General features: G+C 37.6%; 2 protein-coding genes across 10 annotated transcripts in view; one reads left to right on the plus strand and one right to left on the minus strand.

Annotated features, from left to right (window-relative positions):
* Positions 1-15,779, plus strand: part of dmxl2 (Dmx-like 2) — a 71,516-nt gene extending 55,737 nt beyond the window's left edge. For 3 of the 9 annotated variants that reach the window (XM_084408682.1, XM_084408683.1, XM_084408684.1), the window contains 16 exons: positions 1,592-1,785; positions 1,910-2,043; positions 2,324-2,409; positions 2,512-2,713; positions 2,821-2,938; positions 5,016-5,081; positions 5,516-5,602; positions 6,785-6,906; positions 6,990-7,128; positions 10,640-10,700; positions 10,779-10,906; positions 11,592-11,669; positions 11,988-12,079; positions 12,212-12,264; positions 12,879-13,096; positions 14,195-15,779. In XM_084408682.1, coding sequence (XP_084264808.1) covers positions 1,592-1,785; positions 1,910-2,043; positions 2,324-2,409; positions 2,512-2,713; positions 2,821-2,938; positions 5,016-5,081; positions 5,516-5,602; positions 6,785-6,906; positions 6,990-7,128; positions 10,640-10,700; positions 10,779-10,906; positions 11,592-11,669; positions 11,988-12,079; positions 12,212-12,264; positions 12,879-13,096; positions 14,195-14,404 — 1,988 coding nt within the window. In that variant the 3' untranslated portion in view covers positions 14,405-15,779. The remainder of the gene's footprint in view (positions 1-1,591; positions 1,786-1,909; positions 2,044-2,323; positions 2,410-2,511; positions 2,714-2,820; positions 2,939-5,015; positions 5,082-5,515; positions 5,603-6,784; positions 6,907-6,989; positions 7,129-10,639; positions 10,701-10,778; positions 10,907-11,591; positions 11,670-11,987; positions 12,080-12,211; positions 12,265-12,878; positions 13,097-14,194) is intronic. The other 6 variants (XM_084408686.1, XM_084408685.1, XM_084408690.1 and 3 more) reach the window with 3 other exon arrangements.
* A 1,308-nt stretch (positions 15,780-17,087) lies between these two features.
* On the minus strand, positions 17,088-23,328 carry gldn (gliomedin). Its single transcript, XM_084409420.1, has 10 exons — positions 22,661-23,328; positions 21,993-22,044; positions 21,864-21,890; positions 20,992-21,090; positions 20,134-20,244; positions 19,822-19,950; positions 18,994-19,059; positions 18,775-18,900; positions 18,382-18,532; positions 17,088-18,054 (listed from the first exon to the last, which is right to left on the minus strand). The coding sequence occupies exons 1-10, from the start codon at positions 23,111-23,113 to the stop codon at positions 17,589-17,591; spliced, it is 1,680 nt and encodes a 559-aa protein (XP_084265546.1). The 5' UTR covers positions 23,114-23,328; the 3' UTR covers positions 17,088-17,588.
* Between the last annotated feature and the right edge of the window lie 559 nt (positions 23,329-23,887).

Below are 23,887 nucleotides of genomic sequence, written 5' to 3' on the forward strand. Positions count from 1 at the left end.
TGGAACACCTGAATTCAATGATTTGGAGGGGTGTCCCAATACTTATGCCAGTATAGTGTATTCCACAAATAAACAAATCAATCATAAAAGATTAAAAAACTCAGTGACTCGCCAGCAGTTCTTTCAAAGCCGTTTCTGTGTTATGTGTATTTAACATACAGTGTACTTTTAGTCGGCATGTAAAGCTGAAAGCTACCATAGTCTTTTCTTCCCTATTGTGACGTATGTGAAACAGCTTCTCGAACAAGAAAAATTGTTGGGCGGGACTTGATTTTGTCCATTGGGAATTGATTGGATTGTTGGATCATTGTGGTTTGCCATTGCTGTGATCTCATGATGTGAGTGACAGGTTGTCCTGCCCTTGTGCCTGTAAACATGAAGAGATGAGACAAAGAGATGTCATTGCAAGAGTGAGTGGAAGTTATTTTGATTTAAAGATTACAAGGGCACAAGAATTTAAAAAAAGGATGTGCTTGGATTATTCATTTATAATAAATACTGCAGTATTTCATTAAAAGAAGTACGATTTGAAAGTATCAAATATGTTATTGTGTTAGTTATATTTATTTGTACTTGATGAAGTGAAACGGGATAACAGGGAAGGTTTGTTTTCTTGATCGTGTGCTGTGTTGTGTGTATGTGTGTGAGCAGTTTGATATCACTTCGTACTCTCCGTCAGATCACAGGGACCCTCTCAGCTTTATTACCCATGAACCAGCTGCACGACCTACTGTGAAGACTAACATCTGTAATGAACCACAGTAGATGTGTTTAATCATGACCATCTGCTCTCATTTTAGAATCAGTGTGTGTTCAGATAGGATTCTTCAGTTTCTCTGTCTTCTCTTTCAGTTTTCAATTTCAAATTGAGTGCATTAGCCTATTACCCTGACTTTTTTTTTTTTTTTTTTTTTTACCTCTCTAGCAGTGAGTCCCTGGCATCTTGGGAATAAAATTATATTATTTGGCATTTTTTTAATCAAATTTTGTCAAGATAGAGATTGCAGTTAAAAATTGCTGTAGATATTGCTTCAAATTCCCCAGAAGGTCAATTTGAGTGCATTGCATTAAAGGAATAGTTCACTTGTATATAATTTACTAATACCTCAAGTTGTTTCATGATTTTTCTTCTTCTACTGAACACAAAAGAAGATATTTTGAAGAATGTTGGTAACCAAACAGTTGATGTACCCCATTGACTTCCATAGTAGTTTTATTTCCTATTATAGAAGTCAATGGGGTACATCAAATGTTTGGTAACCGACATTCTATAAAATATCTTCTTTTGTGTTAAGCAGAAGAAAGAAATTCATACAGGTTTGAAACAACTTGAGGTAGAGTAAATTATGACAGAATTTTTATGTGAGATTCAGTATTCTGTTCTCTGTGTACTGTTGTATTGCACATTTGGGCATATAGTAGGTTATCCGGGTATTCTGTGCATACTGTGAACAGTACACACACTGCATGCTACTTTCTTTCTGAAGTAGTAGGTTGTATGCCATTCCAAACATACCTCTTTCTCCTTTTCATGCTATATTCTGTAGGTAGTGAATGGCCCTCTCACTCTCTGTTTTTCTCTGTCCTTCAGCAGTCCCTCCACCGACCCCTCCTGCTGAGGACGTGGACCGACAGCGACGCAGGTTTAACATGCGCATGCTTGTTCCTGGACGTCCCGTTAAAGAGACTCCAGCCACACCTCCTCCTGTCCCTGTAGAGCGGCCCACCTATAAGGAGAAGTTCATCCCACCTGAGCTCAGCATGTGGGATTACTTTGTGGCTAAAGTGAGACCACGACAACTAATTATTTACACTGATGCAAATCTCTTTTTTTAGTATTTATTCAGTTTATGAATCTAGAAAGCATGTGTCAGAGTGTCTCATTGCTTTCTTTGTGTGTTTCCTCCAGCCTTTCCTTCCTCTCTCTGACAGCGGGGCGCTGTACGATTCAGATGAGAGCGGTGCTAGTGACGATGAGGATGATGATGATGCCTTCCTCTCTGACACACAGATGACAGAACACTCTGATCCAAACTCCTACAGGTGAGATTATAACACATCAAACTGAGAGTTAAGCAGGGCTGTAACAGGGAGAAGTAAAACTAAATTAAACACTGTGATGCATTTTGTAAACTGAAATGAATGAACAAAACACACGGATAAACAGTGGCTAAAGAAATTAATGAAATATGACAATATGTGTTAATGACTAAATTAATTGCATTCATTCATGAAAATTAGCACTGCTAAAGACACTGCTCAGGATGTGTATATCCTGTCAGTTTGTTGACTGAAAGATGATTGTTTGTTTGTGTTTTTGCAGTTGGTCTCTGATCCGCTTAGTGATGGTCAAACTTGCCCTTAACAATGTCAAGACGTTCCTGCCCCTGACAGGACTGGACTTTACAGGTACTGGAGTAGTAGAAACGTACTCTTACTAACATGCAAACTGGCAGAAAGTAAATTAAATCATTAACTTCTATTTCCTGCGCCTCCCTTGTGTTGTCTTAGAGTTGCCAGTGACATCTCCGCTGGCCAATGCTGTGCTGAAGACCCTGGAAAACTGGGAACAGATTCTTCTGGATAAGATTAGCAAATTTGACGGCCCTCCACCAAACTACATCAACACCTACCCGACGGACCTGAGTGCAGGCGGCGGGCCAGCTATACTTCGACACAAAGCCATGCTAGAGCCAGAGAACACACCGTTCAAGTGAGTACTTGCGCCAAATCGCTCAATTACACCAAAGAATTACAGAATATTTAAATAATTATGCAAATGTGTGAACAAATGTTCATGCTTTTTTTTTTTTTTTTTAGGTCAAAGCACCATCTCTCCTTCCCTGCTCGCCGCCTGTGGCATTTCCTGGTCAAACAGGAGGTGCTTCAGGAGACTTTGATTCGATACATCTTCACTAAGAAAAGGAAGCAGAGTGAGGTAACTACAGAACACAGAGGTGCGACCACACACTGACAAACAAATAAGTGGATATTTAAAAGGGCAGGGCCAGTCATAGAGTGAGATATATCAAAACACTAAAGGGGCTTTAGCAACAGAGGAACTTTTTCATAGTTCTTAGAACTATTTGCGGAAGTACCCGTATTTTGGCGTGTTCGCACCGCAGGAATAAGGAGTGATTTTAGTTCTAGGAACTCCTTTTGGAGGAACTAATCTAAACCAGCACTATAGGAACTACCAGTGACGTTGTGTACGCAGTGGATGGCTGTATGTCTTAGGAAGTCCATCAAAGCACATCTATTCATTATTAAAGTGCTCGAAACGACTCTCCGGGGGTTAATAAAGGCCTTCTGAAGTGAAGCGATGCGTTCGTGTAAGAAAAATATCCATATTTAAAACTTTATCGACTAAAATAACTAGCTCAATAGATCATTAATCATGCGCTTTTATGGACTTCCAACGACATACAGCCATCTATTGCCATTATGAAGCTTGGAAGAGCCAGGACATTTTTTTATATAACTCTGATTGTATTCGTCTGAAAGAAGAATGTCATATACCCTAGAATGGCTTCAGGGAGAGAAAAATAATGGGCTAATTTTCATTTTTGGTGAACTATCACTTTAAGTGAGGTAGTTAAAGGGGTGGAACCAGGTGAAGAATGGTGAGTGGAGTGAGGTGGGCCAGAGTTAGGTAGCGAAATTGTGGGAATAAAGCAGGAGTTAAGATGAGGAGTGAAGCCATTGTGATGCAATGAAAGGGCTTGAAGTTGTGGTCACATTAGTGAAATTTTGTGACCAAAAAGGTCCAATTGAATTCCAATTGAAATGACTGGATTTCTCCTGTGAAAATGTGTAGAACAACAGTGAACCTTTAGACAACAAATTGTGCTGGGATAGATGAGATGTAATGCAATAAGTGGGACCAGAGTGAGGGAATTGAATAGATAATGGCAAACTGCAACAGTAAAAGGGGTGGGGCAATCTAGGAGTTGGGTAATGAATGGATAGGACCAGAATAATTTGTTAAAATTATATAGCACTTTTCTGGGTACTCAAAGCACTTTACATATGGAAGGGGGAATCTCCTCAACCACCACCAATGTGCAGCATCCACCTGAATGATGAGACGGCAGCCATATTGGGCCAGATAGTCCACCACACACCAGCTCATTGGTGGAGAGGAGACCATGAAGCCTATCAGTGTATATGGGGATGATTAGGAGGCCATGATGGATAGAGGTCAATGGGCAAATTTGGCCAGGATGCCGGGGTTAAACCCCTACTCTTTTTCCGAAGGACATCCTGGGATTTTTAATGACCACAGAGAGTCAGGACCTCGGTTTAACGTCCAATCCGAAGGACGGTGCTCTTTGTCAGTATAGTGTCCCCGTCACTTTAGTGGGGCTTTAGGACCCACACAGACCACAGGGTGAGCACCTCTACTGGCCTCACTAACACCTCTTCCAGCAGCAACCTGGTTTTCCCTGGAGGTCTCCCATCCAGGTACTGACCAGGCTCAGCCCTGCTTAGCTTCAGTGGGAAACCAGTCTTGGGCTACAGGGTGATATGGCTGTGGCAGATCACCCTGTAGAATGAGGGTTAAATACAGCTGTTGCCAGAATTATGTAATATAGAGGGTGGGGCCTGCATAAAATCATTAAAGACAATTTTTTTATTTTTTTAAGTATGAGTCCCAAACCAAAATGTATGACTGCTGAGATTTAATTGTCATTAAAGGTATGGAGGAACTTCAAGAGATTTTTTTTTTTTTTTTTAAATCAAGATGTTTATCATGTGGTATAATAAGAAAATATAGAACTTTAGAAAGTAGCCATCTTATATGTTGAGGGTAAGTACTGACACAGACACTGGAGGGAATGTGCATGTTATCTCAAAACCATCTCTTTCTGACGAAGCTCCAAATGAGATTCATTTTGCTCTTTATTATTTCATTTGTTTTTTCTCCATCTGTCTATCACTCGTGCATGTGTTTTTGTGCTGTGCCCCGTGTGTGTTTGTTAATGTTTGTGTGTGTTGTGGTGTGTATTGTGTAGTCTTTAGATGATCATGTGGACCACCTCATACAAAACGGCATTACTGGAGCTCGCAAAACCAACAAGGTACTGAGACACAGAATGGGACTCGTCTCTCTGTGAAACCCTCTTAAAGCTTTAAGCTTCTGTCCTCTGTTAACCTTCTGTGACCTCACACACACACACACACACACACACACACGTTCGTCTCTTTCCTCACGTTCCCTAACTCGTCTGGCTCAGCACTGCTCTTCCTCACTAACCACCGACGGCACTGAAAGTGGTTTATCAGACGGATTCTGCTTCAGACACCTTTTTTGAAGATCAAGCGATTAATTCATGTTTTGCCTTCTGTGGAGGTGTGTACATGGTCTCATCTGCATGTCAGCAAACTTCCTGCTACTGCTGCTGTGTGTGTGTGTGTGTGGATGTGATTGGGAAAATATTAGAAAAACAGCAGAGCAGCAGAACAGACTAATGTGAGTGTGTGTTTATATATATGTGTGTGTGTTATGTTACAGGTGGAGGCTGATATGGGTTACCCTGGAGGCAAAGCCAAAATCATCCATAAAGAATCTGACATCATCATGGCATTTGCCATTAACAAGGTTAGGAAATTTCGATCTCTAGTTCTATTATAGACCGAGTCTGTTCTAGACATTTGGAAGTTGTTGTTTTGTTTGTTTTTCCACTTTTAATATTAGTTTTCTACACAATAAAGGTTGAAATTAACTTTTTCGTGACTTTTGACTGCTTTCTCTCAGACTTTTAGAAGTCATCACACTGTTTTTGCTAATGTAACTTTAACACAACTGTTATTAACTGGCAGCTGTTGATCGGAGCAGACCAAGTTGCTGAATACTTAATAGATGTTGATATGTAAATGTGGGCAGCCATATGTTAATAAGCTAACTGTTGTGAAAACAGTTTTCATTGTTGATTAGTTCATAATTAATTACTCAAACCGCATGTGGAGGACTCCAAATGCATGTGCGTGTTGCTCAACTGTTTTTCTTATCGGGGATATTGGGGCACTAGTGAAGTAAAAAGCCTTGTTTCCACTATAAATGAGTGCCGAATGAAGTCTTATGTCGGATTTGTATTTTGTTTTGTGAGCTGCTCAACTAGGTTTCCATGATAATATTCCAATATTCCATGAGTTTTTCCAGTGTACTACTACAAGCTGAATCTTTGATCATACTTTATTTTAGGTGTCTTTAACTACTATGTACTTACATCAGAAAATATGTGCAGTGTTCTTATTGTGTTCATAATTTATTGCAAAACCATTTTGCTGCTGTTAAGGTGGGGTTATGGGCAGGTTTGGTGGTATGGTTAGATTTAATGGTGGGTTAAGGTGTAATTACAGAAATTACACCTGTACTTACATGCAGATATTTTTTTTAAATCCAAGTACAATGTAAAAAACATATATGTTCACAATAAGTGCATTATATCAAATGATTAATTTAAATGCAAGTACAAAGGGGGACTGAAGGGGGACCGTCTTTTTTGCAGAGTCGTTTCCATCATAGGAATAAATTACAGTTACAGAAAACAGTTATTTTATTCATTTGTAATAATATTTTGCAATATTAATGTTTACTGCATTTTGATAAAAAAAACTTCTTTCGAAAACATTAAAAAAAAAAGTTTCAAACTTTTGACAGGTACTGTATTTTTATTTTTTTATTTTTTTCTGCTTGCTACAACAAACTCTTTTTCAAAAGATCAATATAAAAATCATGTTTTAACATCCCATTTAACTTGTGTTTGTGTTCTTATCTCAGGCTAACACTAATGAAATAGTGCTGGCGTCCACTCATGATGTCCAGGAAGTGGACGTGTCCACGCTGCTCGCAGCTCAGCCTTACACCTGGATCGGAGAAGAATTTGACAAGGAGTCTCGCAGGTTTGTCACCTGTCTGTGTGTATGGAACATTCAGCTGACAGATTTGAAAGGATTGCTATGAGCATCTTGTTTTCTCTGTATAGCTCTGATGATGTGGATTACCGCTCGTCTCACACCAACATCGCCCAGGCCAGTGCCGGTCCCTTTGCCCCCCAACAGATGGCAGCGTCCTCCTCCATGCCCTGGTTGGGCAGTGGGCAGACCAGCATGGGTGCCAGTGTGGTATGTTAGACTGCTTCCTGTCTGTAAATAAACTGCATTAAAGAAAGTTAACAAATTGGAGAATGGAAAATGAAGATCCTTTGAACGTGCATGTTCCAAGGGCATTCTTCCCAACTATCTAAATCAATCTTTAAACCCAATTTTATTTCCCAGGCCTCTCTAACCAGAAAAATCTTACATCGATTTGTAATGAAAATAACTATTACATTTTAACTTGATTTTTGCTATGAAATATCCATGGAAGCTGGCACACGCTAACAAACAAACACAATTCTGACAAAAAAAAAGAAAATTGTAATACTTATTGGAACATTATTATGTTAAGTTTCAGATCTCACTGAGTATATTTTTACTAAATCTGTAAATAAAAGAGCATTTTAAGATTTAGAAAAATTTAAGGAGGCTGTATGTAGAATTCTGAAACCCCTTGTCATTGCTGACACTGGTGGCCGTTAAGTGAATTGCAGCCAGCAACTTATTTTTTCGTGTTCACACTTGTGCACAGTGCACACGTAACCTACAAGAGACTGAACACAATTCAAGGAGTTCTTCGCAAAGTAAAAAGAAGTTTGCAGCAATATACTAATATTAATATACTATTACTATTTTAGCAATATACTACCTTTGTAGCAACATACTATTAACGAACATCCTACCGCCGTCCATGCTGCTGAGAGCGACGTTTAGAAGAATATGTAAATATGTGCTTCGTGCTTTCCTCTCAATAACAATGACAGTGGTGAGAAAACTGCAGTTAAGAAAGCATGATCATCATCATATGTTTGCATGAGCTCTGAAATTCACCAGCATCATGTCAACAGATGAGGTCATTACAATCAAACTTTCATAACAGTGTAACTTTACAATATATTTTAGACTATAGACTTTAGATGTAGAATTAATCCATTTTCTTTGCATGACACATTGACATTATAGTACAGAATGGCTCTTTCGGCATTATCCTGAATATTGTATTAAGCATTCGTTTTATGCATCACAGAACGGAAAACGGCTCTCGGGAGCGCACGTAAACGTCACATCCTTTTAATTTTCCCGGCAAAACCGGCCCGAGTTCTTAACATAATCAGTCTACAGGCTTTCATTGGCAACCTAGGGAGTTAGGGAAGGTCTGGGGGAGTTTTGTTACAAGCTGTTCACGCATTGACAATAAAAAAACAATTAATACATGAAAATGGTTACTTAGCCCCTTTAAAACGAAAGACATTTTAAATTAATATACAGTACCAGTCAAAAGTTTGGAAACGTTACTATTTTTAATGTTTTTCAAAGAAGTCTCTTATGCTCATCAAGCCTGCAGTTAAAAAAAAAAAACCAAAAAAAAAAACAGTAATATTATGAAATATTTTTACAATTTAAAATAATGGTCCTTTTTTTAATATATACTTTAAAATGTAATTTATTTTTGTGATGCAAAGCTGAATTTTCATCAGCAAGTACTCCAGTCTTTGGTGTCTTATGATCCTTCAGAAATCATTCTAATATGCTGATTTATGATCAATGTTGGAAACAGTTGTGCTGCTTAATATTTTTTTTATAACCTAAGATACTTTTTTCAGGATTATTTGATGAATAAAAAGTAAAAAAGAACTGTATTTATTTAGAATAGAAATCTTTTGTAACAATATACACTACCGTTCAAAAGTTTGGGAACAATAACTTTTTTTTTTTTTTTTTTGAAATTAGTACTTTAATTCAACAAGAATGCGTTAAATTGATAAAAGGTGATGGTAACGATTTATATTGTTAGAAATGTTTTTATTTTGAATAAATGCTGTTTTTATGAATAAATGCTGTTAACGTTTTACTCATCAATGAATCCTGAAAAAAGGATTCCAAAAAATATATTTTTAACAGCACAACTGTTTCCATCATTGATAATAACTGCGTATCAAATTATCATATTAGAATGATTTCTGAAGGATCATAAGACACCAAAGACTGGAGTACTTGCTGATGAAAATTCAGCTTTGCATCACAATAATAAATAACATTTTAAAATATATTAAAAAAGAGAACCATTATTTTAAATTGTAATAATATTTCATAATATTACTGTTTTTCTTTTTCTTTTTTTTAAACTGCAGGCTTGATGAGCATAAGAGACTTCTTTCAAAAACATTAAAAATAGTAACGTTTCCAAACTTTTGACTGGTACTGTATTATAGAAAATGAAGAAAAAATTAAATTTCTAAGCTATTTTTAGTTTACTAATCACATAAGCAAATTTGTGACATTTGTACATCTGTGGACATCTCTTGTGCAGAAGGTCAAATTTTCTTGCTTGTACTGAAGCATAAGATGCTCTTCAAAAGGTTCTTAATTCATGCTGGAGAACATGATCCTCTGGTTTCGGTACTGCAAACCAAAATGAAGCAAACCAAATACTCAAATAAGTTCATGTAAACTCTGTGTACACAATGTTCTCAATGCTCGAGTTCATGTGTAGAGCCCCTGGTGATACTTCGAGCAAAGTTTCATGTTGTGTCGAGCCTTCTTAGTGTTTTAAAAATAGCGATTTTGATGCTATCATAGTCGTGCCCCTAGCACTCCCATTCAAAAGGCAATTTGACCGAAAACGAAAATACGGTCAAACTTAAAAGTGGCGTTTCCATTCTAATTATGCTTTTAAACGAACGTTTGCCTCGGGTAGATTCACAAAAAGACCCTAGGTTGCATTTTGGCGAGAGTTACGCTTTAAGCAAAGAATATAATTTGTAATGTAAAAGTTTGTATTATATTAGAAAAACAAGTATTTTTACTAGTCGTCTCAGGTTTTGGGCCCCACTGTACATACGCGCACACTGAAGCAGGTTCATGCCGGTCACGTTCCCACAGATCTCCAACCACAGATGAAGAGCGGCTACTGAGTGTTTTCTTTTGGCTGTTATCAGCAGTTCTGCTGTGAGTCAGCAGACTCATACAAACAGTGAGTCGTGGTCTCAACAGAGCTCTTGATGAGTCTGTATTGAGCTGATAAGAGCGTTTGGAGGTGGTGGAGTAAACCGCAGACAGTCCGAGCGGCCCAAGGTACAGACCTGCGTCATCAGCCTCCAATCTGTTCTCATTCACAGTTGATAAAGATGACACAATCAACATGGGGAAACTACTTTCAAACTGTAGTAGCAAGCCCTACATGCTACTGATCAGTTCAAGTAGTCAAACAGTTATCAGAATTTAATGCGTTATTTTGAATGTGTAATTCATACAAACTATTAACAAAGATCTAACACAAAAACAGTCATTTTGAATGCCTTGCACAAAGAGTATTGTGGTGGGATATGGAACAGGGATGGTAGCAGATGCTAATGACACTGTCATTTATTCATTCATTTATGGTTCATTTGAAATGAACTATGCAAACAAATCCTTTTGCTAAATCAGACTATATAGTATTGTGAATTGTACTGTAAAATATGAATAAATTGTGGATTGTGTGTGTGTGTTTGAGAGAATCTCTGGTGTGTTTAACTGTGTGTGTCATTTCTGTCAGATCATGAAGAGAAACCTGAATAACGTGAAGAGAATGACGTCTCACCCCATCTATCAGTACTGTAAGTGTCTCTTATTTCACACACAAACACTGTAGGGTTTTGATGAAACTCCAGTTGACTTCTTTGTGATGTTTGCAGATATGACGGGAGCTCAGGACGGCAGTGTGAGGATGTTTGAGTGGAATCGTCCACAGCAGCTGATCTGTTTCAGACAGGCCGGAAACGCTCGGGTCACACGCCTCTATTTCAACTCACAGGGCAACAAGGTATTGAAGCATCCATTATAGGGCTGAACGATTTTGGAAAATAATCGAATTCCGATTTTTTTTTTGCACAATATTGCGATTTAATATGTGATTATTTTCTTCTGTATTATTTAACAAAAACAAGCAATAAAACATTTTATAGTAGGTGTGGGAATCTTAAGGCACCTCACGATCCGATTCCAAAACGATTCTTCTACTTTTTTTTCTTTTTTTTCTTATTAAATAATCGTATTAATAAAACTTACTTAATAATAAATTAATAAAAAATTACATATGTAATTATAAGTACTTTAAAAAAAATAATTGCACAATAAAAATGTATTAAAACAATTGCATGTTAAGAATTTTAAATATATAAACTTATGATACAATTTATTGATAACCAATAATAAATGTAATAAATTGAAATGCTTATTTTACACAACATTTATTGAAAATGCACAGCAAAAATATTGACCGGTGGTAACTATTACTTATGTATTGTATCATAATTTCCAGGCTCATTTTTTTCAATGAATAGAGTGAATATGTCAGTGCTGTGTTTATTATTGTCTGTGCGGTGTTATGTAATGAGAGGAAAAGGCGTCCTGTTGTTCCTTCTGTACTGCATTTGAATCATTATGTAATATGCAGCTTAAAATACTGTCTGCACTCTTAAATGCCTCCATTCTTTCTGTCTGTGTAGTGTGGCGTTGCAGATGGTGAGGGCTTTTTGAGCCTCTGGCAAGTCAATCAGACCTCCGCAAACCCCAAACCGTATTTGGTAAGAGCCTTGTCATTGTATCACACACGCCTTCTATCACCGACGGTCACTAACATCTAACGTCTGCCTTCAACGTGTTAAATAATTACCTTGTAAATGTCTAGAATCAGTTTATTTTATAAATGGCTATATTTTATACAGAGGCATACACATATTGTGACATTAAGACCACACTTAACAGTGTCTTTGAATTAGATACTGTATAATAACAAAGCATGCGTCATCTGAACTTTTCCCGAAACTAACTTTACTAATAAATAGTCATTGGTTTGATAGTTTATGTGTGAAGTAATAATCATCTGTGTGTGTCTGTCTCAGAGCTGGCAGTGCCACAGTAAAAGCTGCTGTGATTTTGCCTTCATTACATCCTCCAGTCTGATCGCCACAGCGGGACAGTCCAACGATGGCAGGTCAGTTAAATGATTTATCTTAATGTCATACTGAAAGAGACTGTATATAATAGAAATATATATATATATATATATATATATATAAATAGACTGTATATTACGTTTTAAGGAAATGTTTCCCTTTCTCCACAGGAATGTTTGTTTATGGGACACTCTGATCTCTCCAAGTAACTCTATGATACATGGTGAGTTCACAGACTTTCACAGAGTGAAAGAGTCTGTGAGTCTGAGTCTTTCACAGACTTTTCACAGAGTTCACAGACTTTTGAGGGAAGACGTTTAAAAAAAAAATTTGAATGTGTTTTTTTTTATTCTGTTTAATTGTATTCTACATATATATATATATATATATATAGATATATAGATAGATAGATAGATAGATAGATAGATAGATAGATAGATAGATAGATAGATAGATAGATCTAACACAATTAAACTGTATTTGGCATTTAATTCAACATATACTCTTGTGGTTTCTATCTGGGCCCCACTAAGAACTGTTTATTGCCTTTCTTTAAGCACATTAATACCATATCAGCAAAATCAAATATCGATCGACCTCTATTTTGTATGTATTGATTTATTGGTACATAAACCAATTTCAATAAATGTTGAATAAAACCTGTCTAGAGTATTTTAAACTTGCAGTTGCCCTCTTTTGCAGTTGTATTGACCGTGTACCGCAGCCTATTTGCTTATGAATCTGAGATGCAGTACTAATTTAAAAATAGTCTTCAATTTGATTTTAAAAACTCTGCAGATGCCCTGGTTTTATTCTGGGAATTTTTTTTTTTTTCAGCGTTCCAGTGCCATGAGAATGGTGCAACGGTTCTTCAATATGCTCCTAAACAGCAGCTGATCATCACGGGTGGCAGGAAGGGATTCGTCTGTATCTTTGACATCCGTCAGAGACAGCTGCTCAACACATTCCAGGCACATGATTCGGCCATCAAAGCACTGGCCATGGATCCCACTGAGGACTTCTTCGTCACCGGCTCAGCCGAAGGGAACATGAAGGTATATTTCCCTAGAATGACACGCGTTACCTCAATCATCTCATGTTGCCGTAATGTGGATATTTAGGCTAAAAGTGTAAAAAGCAGCCACATTTGATATTGATAACAAAAAAATATCGCCAAATGACCAATTGAATGATCGTTTCGTTTCTCCCCAAGTCAGTGCTGAGATCTCCTCCTCCTCAGCATCTGTCATCTTCAGCAGGGTGTATGAAAACCGCAAACTAGCAAGCAATAGCCTACCTTTTATCTCTATACAAATGACAAACTATCATGCAGTACTCATGGCTGCCTATCAGTAGATTCTCTAAATGTGTCCCTAATTTTTATTTAAAAAAAAGTTTTTTTGGAGGACTGAAACCATTGACCGAAATGGTGGCATTTAATCAGATAAAAAGCGGATAAGCTACAACAGGTAAACATGTCAGCTGTGTGAATGCTAGGGCTGGGTTGACAATATGATTTATTTGTTTAATATATCTTTATTTTGATGAACCGAGATCTCTTAGTCTATGCTGTTTTCAGTCCACGCGTAAATAAACTTCACGAAACATTATTTATAGCGCCTTCCATCCAATAATCGCAATAAGCTTTGTGTTTTGTTACTTTTGATATGAAACAAAGTCTAAACTTTAAATTCTGTCAGGTTTATAATGAACTGTTTCTATTTAAAGTGCCATGACAGAATGCTATTGCTGCCTCAAGCAAAGCGGCGGTACGGAACGCACTTGAACTGATCATCTCTTACTTTTTACTACTAGTTATAGCACAAAATAAACATGAATGAACATCAAAAGATATGTTGAAAGATGCATACAACATAACAAAATATATCATGTTTCAGGTGATCGTTGAAAGGCGTCAATAAAACAGCTTGTAAACACTGTGACGTAGTGTTACGTTTACCTCAGGAAAACCATTCAATATCCATAAACTTTTTAGTTGGCAAGAAATAAATGACATTTTGCTAAACCTCTACATATTCTTTATATGTTTTCTTAACCTGTTGTTTTTATTATTTAGTGTATATTCTCATGGAAACTTTAATGTGTTATGTGACATCACTACTAATAATAATTGTCTTCCTGTTCTGGTTCAGGTCTGGAAGTTGGCGGGTCACGGTCTCATGCACTCCTTCAGCACCGAGCACGCTAAGCAGTCCATATTCCGAAACATCGGCGCTGGGGTGATGAAGATCGAAACCTGCCCAGGTAACCGGATCTTCACCTGCGGAGCCGACGGGACCCTGAAGATGAGGGTCCTTCCCGACCGCTACAACATTCCGGCCAGTATTTTCCAGATCCTCTAACACCGGAGCTGCCGCAGAACACTAACGCTTTCATCGGCACCTCTTTCGTTTCCTTAGCTGTGAATCGTAAACCGGTAACAAATATCTTCGCGCTGCAGAATCTCTTTACCACCCCCGCCCCTCACGAAAGACGCTGGAAAACACGCACGAGGTACTGTAATTCCCGGAGACGGATCCGGATGATGTGTTTGTAGGAAAGCCGTATGCATGAGCTGTTTGAGTCATCGCACTCCATTCCCAGGTTATTGATCGTGCTCCGTAAAAGTGCTCAAAGCTCCATTTTTAAGTGTGTATGTGTGTGTCTTCATTTTGTGGCCATTTTAGCATCTAAAATACCAGCACTGTGCTTCTGCTATCAGTGTAAGTCCAGTTGTTGGATTTTGTTTTTACTGTACGTTTTCTCCTTGGCTGCTAATGTATTTGCGGAGTGTAAAATGGCACAGTACCCTGGTGGCCCGGCCCCAGAGACACACACACCCTCTCCTTCCACGCGCACACATGCTGCTGTCGACACGCTTGTTTCCGTAGCAGCCAAACAGCTAAGCATTACATGCGAGACGACGACGACGATGCTTGCTCCTGGAAATGACGCGTTTCACCTCTTCATCTTTCAAGCCCTGAAATTCTCACTTTTAACAGACAACGTTTCGTTTTTGCACAACGTATTTGTTCGTTTGTTTGCTTGTTTTACTTGATGTCTCTTTTTTGTTTTGTTTGTTCTTTTACAAATGCTTGTATTTATATTTAACTTTAGGAATGTAAGGTTTGTTTTAGATGTCTGGGACAAAGTGCAACACACTTGTGTTTTATTTATTTACGTATTTATTTTTTCATGTTTTATCTATTCTAAATATTTGCACTCAGATCTGGGGAAACAATAACAATCTTGCGTTACAAGTGGTAAAAGCGCTATTAGAGGAAACTGTTATTTACAAATGAATGTCTGGCTGTGTGTGGCCGAGTAGTAAAAAGTGAAAATAGTTTTAAATGAATTAATATATATATATAAATATATATAAATATAAAACTGATCTACAACAATAGCTTGTACAAACACAATAATGCTTTTAGTTTATTATAATTTTTTTTGATTTTATCTTAACTGCTGGAATAGTCGTATATTTGGTTTGATGTATGTGGTGTTTATTAAAATCACATTTGTGTTTCTGTCTGATTTGCTGGGCACCATGTCAACTGTACGTATTTTAAATGTTCAACCGATGGTCTGATGTGTATTTATTGAACAGCCTGATCTGTCTGTGTGTGTGAAAAATGCAAACCCTAAAAACACTGGTTGATATTTCCGAAGGAACGGGTAGTTCTGTCATGGTCAAAGTTTTACCTTTGTAAGTTGAATAAATTCTTTTTATTTGAATTAAGCCATTTCACTTTTACTATTTCAACTCAACACGTTTTTAGATTAACATATTTCAGGGTTTATTTCAGGATTTCCAATCATTTGTAGATACATATGCATGCAATATAAATTAAACAATATTTAGCAAATATATTTGGTTTCAGACATACTAACAGTGTAACACAACTTGAAGTCAACATGAAATCCAAATACACCTTATTTACTTAATGCACGTTCCTGATCTTATGTAGGGTTCCCATAAGTGCATGTCCAAAGCAATATCATTTTTGTCTTTTGTAATCTTACTCCAAACCTACTCCACCACTGAAATGACATTCCAACTGACGTCAGAATGGCTATAAAGCAAATAAAAATAATACTAAAGCAACGCTAGAAAATAGCAAAATAATGGTAAAAATGGTAAATGCTAAACGGCACGCTACCGTTTGGTTTGTGAGGATGGTTTGGAGGGTCAGACCATGTCCCATTCAAAAAATGTCTGCCGGTGGTGTTTTTTTTTTTTTTTTTTTTTTTTTAGGACATTTTAAGGAAGAAATAAGTACAGACTGTATCATGTTGACTTTTTCAACTTGAAAATCCTTACCTAAAGTAAGGCTCTGAAATAAAATATCACAGCAGTGGGTTATATATGAGAAATTACTAAATTCATAGTACGCACATAAAAATTCCATTTATTATTTACACTCGTTTGGTCTCATTCATGAAACGAGGAGAATTCATTTCTGTGTAAACTTTTTGTAAAACCTTTCAATTTATGGTTTGCAAATGGTTTTGCAAACAATTTGCACAAAAATGAGTTCTGCTTGTGTTGCATGAATGAATAAATAGCCACTTAAAAATGCATATTTGCCAAAAAGAAGGAAAATGCAACTTTTAAAAGTGAAAATTATTCCAAAAATTGTATAAATATAGTAGCCCCAAAATGATTTTGGATTCTTAAGTCACGTTTTAAAATGCCTGAATATCATTACATTAGGATACAATTATCAAACCAAGTGTGATTTATTTTAAAGAAAGAGACGCAAGCTCACTTTACAAGCTTGTTTGCTGGTTTGACATTTCTAATGCAATGAGACCAAGTTTTAAGCATGGCTTAAGTGTCCAAATAGTTTACATAAACATCTTACAGGTATCACTAGAATAGTCATTTATTCTTGATCTATTATCCACTCAAGAAAAAAAATAAGGGTACCAACTGAAGCATTAATTATTATTTGCTTATAAATAATAAAAAATAGTATTGCAATTACGGGTGTGTTCACACTTGTAGTTCAGTTCTCATAGTTATTTTATGATTTATATTTTGTGTACCGGACACCCAAAACTGTATGATGGGCTAAATGCGCTAGTTGTATGTGCGTACATACAGTATCTTGGTATTTTTACCAACTGAGCTTATGAAATGTGCAAAAGATTGAAAACCACACGAGGAATTCCTCCGTCACACACAAACGAAGATCTGCTGCAAGGAGACGGCGGCTATCCCGAACCGTAATAGGCAACATTGCGACTATGACGAGAAAAATGGTATCTTTGAGCATTCCATCTGTTTTAGGGATGCATTGTGTGACATCACATCATGTTTTCGGTTCGTCTAGATGTCTTTGGTCTGTGTTGCGTTCATATTTCAGTCAAACTGCACCGAGTTCTTTGCAAGCGGACCGAAAATTTTGAGGGGTCTTGGTCTGCTTGTTTGGTGCTCAATAGGGTTCGGATGGCGTTCACACTCATTCAAATGAACCGCACCATTCGAGTTCGTTTTAATCGAACCAAACCTGCCAAGTGTGAACACACCCTCAGTTTTGATTACTCATCTGAGAAGAACTGAACTTGGTATGACTTGACGTAACTGCTGTCCCATATGTAGAGATGTTTGTCTCTGGGATTGTATGAGATCATGGACAGAACCCCTCCAGGTGCCCTCAGATCCAAACTGACACTAACAGGTTTCTCTTTCAGGAGGTCAAAGGCGTACGTCACCTTTGTGTCTTTAGAATCCGTGACGTAGAGGATCCCGCAGGCGATAAACGCATTACCGCCCTTGGTCCTGGGATAGGTGGTGTTGATGTAGGTGGTGATGGAGAACGTCTTCTCATCCAGTCGCGCCACCATGATGTTGTCGTCAATGCTGGAGGCGAATATGATCCACATACCGTTCTCATCCGCTACCAATTTGAAATACGTCTTTGAGTTCTGAAGGAGGTAGGACCGATTGTGATAGAGAGCGTTGTCAATGCTCAGCATGTGTAAGATCTTGGTGTGGAGGTCAAACCTAAAATTATTGGAGAATTGACAGGATGAGTTATAAGAGGATTGCAAATTACAGATATACTTCTGTCTCGTCACAAAAAGATGAGGTTTGGTGGAATCTTCAAAGTGATCATTTTGACTGTTGGATCTTGCGATTGCATATGAGATTTGAGAGTTATGGCAGATGGGGAATATTCATTATGGAAAAGAGCACTTAGATCATTCTGCAATATTTCTTATTTTGTGTTTGTATAGACTAGGAGTGCAACCAAAGAAAGCTCAATTAAAGCACTTCTAAGTTCACTATGATATTATCAAGGAAATCTGCCCATGCTGTCTTCAAACATACTTAGCAATATTGTAAGTTCCAGCGATGTGGTAGAATATGGAGCCGTTATGTACAGTGTGGCCGCAACCTTGGAAAAACTTCCGGACATCAATGGATTCACTGCTGCTGTTCTGGAACGCTGCGATGCTGTTGTACTGCTTTATGATACGACCTGTAAAAAAAAAAATTGCATTCGTGAACTTGAAATGAGCAACAAAGGAATGTTCAAGGTCCAATACAAGGCTGCTCTCTGACAGCATTTAGTGCACAATGTCAGATTATTTTCTCGTCCTTTTTTTTTTCCAGAGATTAAAACCTTCTGGTTACAGTTAAAACTTGCAAATGGAAGTAAATGGGGTCGTGCTCTTCAAGAGTTTAAATGCAGGGTTTATGTATTTGTCCTTTCTTCAGTACCTGAGAAATGTTCTGCTACCCAAATCTTCTCATCATCGTGAGTGGCAGTGTCCATCATCCACGCTCCAAACGTGCTACTCATTTTCATCAGATGTCTGGGGTTCTGCACCGACTTTATAACACAGTCTGCCAAACACAAACACAATCCGATCTAAAGTTTAATAAAGGCCGTAGTAGTGTAAAAATGTAGGACATCTAATAATTTGCTGTAGTTGGTACCGTTTATCTTCCATGATGCCATTTTCTGGCTGATAGTATCATCATTTGGGACTGAATTAAGGTGACCTAAAATAAACAAAGAGATTACATATATTACATATTATCATGCATCTTATGGGTGGGTGGAGTCATTCAATTTTGGATGCCTTGGTCAAATTTCACCCAAAAATCAAAAGGGCAAAATATATTGTATCATTAAAGTGACATCACATAAATGTCAAGATACAATTTCCGAAGTAATGTGAGTGGTGGTTGGTTGCTAGGTGCCATTCTTGGTTGTTTCTAGGGTGTCCTGGTTGGTTATTGGTTTCACCCCAAAATCAAAAAGGAAAAAAGACTTATAACGCATAAAGAAAATGAGTAAACTGATTATTGAAAATGTACGTTTTCCCTCAATAAATTATTGATAGTAAGTAAGGTAGTTGTTGTTGTAGTGGTTGTGTAGGATTAAGGGATCTAGAATGTGGTCGTGCAGAATAAGACATAAATATGTTCTTTATAAGTACTAATAAACAGCCAATAAGCTTGTAATATGCTATGCTAATTAGCTGCTAGTTAATAGTGAATGTGTGTTCCCTAATCTAGAGTGTTATCATACTTTTTTTTTAAATGTATTACAGTTTTTTTAAATACTGTAATCCAAGAATTTAAGAAAAATGATGGAGCACAAATACTATTTACAATTGTAGTTTGCAAATGTATTTCAATTTAAATATATCTTTTTAATAATTTAAAATAAAATAATGGTGAAAGGTGAAATGCCCTCTTTTAGAAATATGAATATGCGCAATTCACCAGTTTAGTCATTTTCAGACCCAACTCACTCACCCACAGACTCCTTCCCCGTGTGAAGATGTGCCCTGTGGCTCCTGTGTCTCGGTGGCCCTTGAGGCCCGGGGGCACCTGGAGGACCGGGCGGCCCGGGGAGGCCAGGGGGTCCCACTGGACCAGGTGGACCTGCAGATTAAAGCAGAAGCTCACTTATCACACCAACATTGTCAAAAAAGGCACATCTATAAAGATGGCAGGAGTTCTTATAGAAAAATTACACTCAAAGTGCTGCTCATTTTGTAAATGTCGTCGTGTCTTTAGCTGTACTGTACCGTATTGCTTAAAAACAGAAATAGAACTGGCCTTTACCTTCTACAATGACATCATTTGAAGGTTCGCCCTGTTCTCCAGGGGGTCCTGGGGGTCCAGGATATCCTTGTTCTCCCTTCTCACCAGGCTCCCCATTCTCACCAGGAGGACCTGCATACAAGTACAAAGAAGCAAAAAAATATATATACATTTTATGAATTGAAGTGAGTGGTTAGGTGGTTGGTTGCTAGGTGGTGTTCTTGGTGGTTGCTAGGGTGTTCTGGGTGGTTGTTGGTTCCAAACAGCTTGTAACATCCAACTAACCAGGGCTGGGTTTCCCAAAAGCATCATAAGCTTAAGTTGATCGTAGAATAATTGCCACCAATGATCTCTACGATCAACTTAGGCTTACGATGCTTTTGGGAAACGGAGCCCAGGTAAGCAGTGCTGATCTCTGTGTGTGTTGAACTGTATTCTGATGCATGAATTGTCAATAAACAATCACTTGCTACTTGCTAAGTGAAACTTAACACATGGAATCATCGTTAAACTGTATTCAAATATTTTCCAGTATTCTCTCCAACACGTTACAAAGAATTTCATTCAGTTCCTTCTTAATTGATTTGCTGAATGATACTTCTAGAAAGTCGGTGGGCTCTTGTGCTCTTGAACAGAGGAGTCAGTCAGCTGTTATCATGAGCTCTGCTTTATTCAGTGGGAGATATCTAAGTATCTTTGAATCCTGCTGTGTGACTGAAGCAGGATAAATTTCCCCTCTCCTCTTCCTGAGAGGATGATAAAAGCTGCCAAATTTTCGAAAAGAGCTTTGAAAGGAGTACATTTTCTTTGAGAAGGCCTTTTTGACTATATTCATTCATGTGCATGATGGATTTCCATGTTCTTTTGCGCACAGCTGACCTCGTTTTCCTCGTTTTCCCTGTGCTCCAGGCTCTCCTGGCAACCCTGGAATTCCATCTGTTCCATTATACCCCGACATTCCATCCACACCCGGCAAGCCTAGAATTCCAAAAGATGACATTATTTGAGGAACACATTATTTGGAATACTACATGCGTATGTGTAGGTTCAATGATGTATCCAGATGAATCTCATGAAACATGTTAACTAACTCCCATTAGAATATTAGTAGAGTATTAGTAGACTGTCTGCTAACACTTTATTTTGATGGTCCCCTAACAGACATTCTACTGACTATAAGTAAATTTGCAACTAGATATCAACTTATTCTACTAACCCGGACCCTAACACCTAACCCTAAACTAACAGTCTAATGAGAAACTAATACTCTAATGAGATTTAATTGACATGTAGTCAAAATTACTAGAGTAGAATAGTGGACTAACGAAATAAAGCGTAACCAAAAAACTATGTATTTTAAAGATTACATTTTAAAGATGTATCATGGGGATATTTTTGTACTGCCTTTAATTTATGCAAAATGTTATATCTGTTGTAATATGTATTTTTTTTTTCTTTTTTTTTTTTTCTGGTAGAATATAACCACTGTACAAAAAATGGGAAAAAATGGAAAAAAAAGTTGCTGCCTTAAATTTTTAAGTAGGCCTACAATCAACTTGGACGTTTTAAGTTATTTCAACTTAAATTACATTAAACTGGCTTAAAAATTTGCTGAATCTTGTATAACTTTGAAAAAAGTTGAAAATTGCTTATCTTATTTTGATGATTTAAAGCAACGGACAAGCATATGTTCTTGATCAAATTTTTGATTTAACAGTGCATATAAATAACATTAGAAGTTCATTTCCTACCTGGAATTCCTGGTGGTCCTGGTGGCCCTGTAGATGCCAAAAACAAACCAAACTGTGGACTTAAAGACTAAAGATTCAGGAGATAAGTCATGAAAATAAAAATGACGCAATATAATTCCTTATGCTCACCAGTCAGGCAGACTCCTTTAGTACTGTTGCAAATGTCCAGGAGAATCTTTACCTGTTTAAAAAAATATATATTATATTTGTAGTCAAGTCTTTATGATCTAGAAGAAACATGTAACAACTGAAGCAAATATAAAAACATCAATTTAAAAGAGCGAAACAGCATTTACCTCAAGTTCATTTGTGAATAGAATAGAAGACAAGACAAAGCTGTATATATATATATTAATGAAAAGCTATCTACAACAGATAAATAATGTATTATTTCTTCATTAAACTCGAAGAGTCTGTATGAATAGGGCACAATGTACTGTGTTAATATGAGAGAATTTTCCGTAGGCTACTGATTTTTCACGGGTGTTTTACCCGTATTTTGAATTATGAATTGCATTGCGTTGCACTGTTTTGTGTTAAAGAAAGGCTTTTCTGTTTTCCTACGGATGTTTTTGTTATAGTGGATGATAAAATGTTAAATATTTGTGTATATATAGTAACTGTCATTATTATTTGTTATAAGAAACATTTCCATATATCAGGAAGTTCAGACATAATACAATTAAACTAGACACAGTTAAATAAAGAACCTAAAGAACCCCTTTAAAAATGGAAAGCAATATGGGATAAATGTTTGAAAATAATATACACAAATAATGTCGGCATGAGTTTCTTACTGGCACCATGGAGTATGTCATCATCATCATCATTCCATCCTGCTCTTCTGTTTTGCGCTGGTAAACCGGCCCATGCGTCTGCTGCTGATAATTATACTGGAAATCTCCCAAGACTTCCTCTCCCACACTCCCCTCGTGCTCCTCGAAGGGTCGTGTCCCTCGATGCTGCCGGCTGCGTTTGTTTCTGGAGTATTGAGTCTCTGCTTCATCTTCATTCACCTGTGTCATGAACTCCACCACCGAGCTCTGAGAGATCTCCACCATCTGCCTCTCCACCTCAGTCAGATGAGCCCACAACTCTCTCTGCTGAACCAGGAGAAACACCAGGCCGGCACAGTTCATCACCGTCAGTACGCACACGCTGTACAAGACCCAACGTATCTGCCAGGACAACCGGCCTCCACATTGCCTAAAGCCTCCGGTTCTTCTCAGCTCTGCCAATGGATCCAGCATTCTGACTTCAAATTTGAAAAGTGTTCAAAAACTGCAAAGCAAAATTTCAAAACACTTTCAAAAATAAGGCTGAATTATGAAAGTCCAGAATGTTCCCCTAAAAAAAGGCAGTCTTTGGATGCGATAAGACAATTGGAGTCCTTGTTTCGAGTCGAGTCTATGTGCGACTGAGGGCTGCTGGGCTTTGTGCCGTCCTGATGCGCTGGAGAAGAACCCCCCTCTTGTGCAGTCACCTGATTTATATGCAGTAGAGTCCATTCTTTAGCCTGACCGTGGGCTGACCAGCATAATCCACAATCGACACCAAAAGCCAATGATGTGGAAGAAAACTACACAATCTGAGAGCCACAGAAAGATTTCAGTAAACACTTTCCTGAAACATTTCAAATTCCATGAAGACTGTGTCCAAATATCTCCAAATGTCTAGTGTTTATTATTTAACCATTCAAAGCTTTCTTGGCAAAGGCAGCTTAACTTTTAACACCAGAACATATACATTGTACTAAACATTTTAGCTGGCAAACTCTACAAAGTATGTCCATATGAGACAATGGAACAATATAGACAAAACACTACTGACAAAAAAAAAAAAAACGTGATTCAGCTCCAAGGTGATTTCATGAACATGTCAGAGTGAGTAAATGTCAGAAGCTAAAGGAGCCGAGACCCTTAAGGGAACTCAGACTGGTTCTGGAGTTTAAGGTCTGGCGTGCAATTCTTATATTGCCCATATCACGCAGCATGACCCACTTCTGTAGATTTAGTTCTAGTTTT

This window comes from Rutilus rutilus (genome assembly GCF_951802725.1).
Source record: "Rutilus rutilus genome assembly, chromosome: 5".
Classification (NCBI taxonomy): domain Eukaryota; kingdom Metazoa; phylum Chordata; class Actinopteri; order Cypriniformes; family Leuciscidae; genus Rutilus; species Rutilus rutilus.

What these genes read in the sequence shown, in the direction of transcription:
- gldn (XM_084409420.1), bottom strand. Translation starts at nt 23,113, where the DNA reads ATGCTGGATCCATTGGCAGAGCTGAGAAGAACCGGAGGCTTTAGGCAA. An exon ending in CACGGGGAAGGAGTCTGTGG is followed by an intron (nt 19,060 to 19,821) that starts GTGAGTGAGTTG and finishes TGTTTATTTTAG; the next exon opens with GTCACCTTAATTCAGTCCCA. An exon ending in GGAACTTACAATATTGCTAA is followed by an intron (nt 18,055 to 18,381) that starts GTATGTTTGAAG and finishes CAATAATTTTAG; the next exon opens with GTTTGACCTCCACACCAAGA.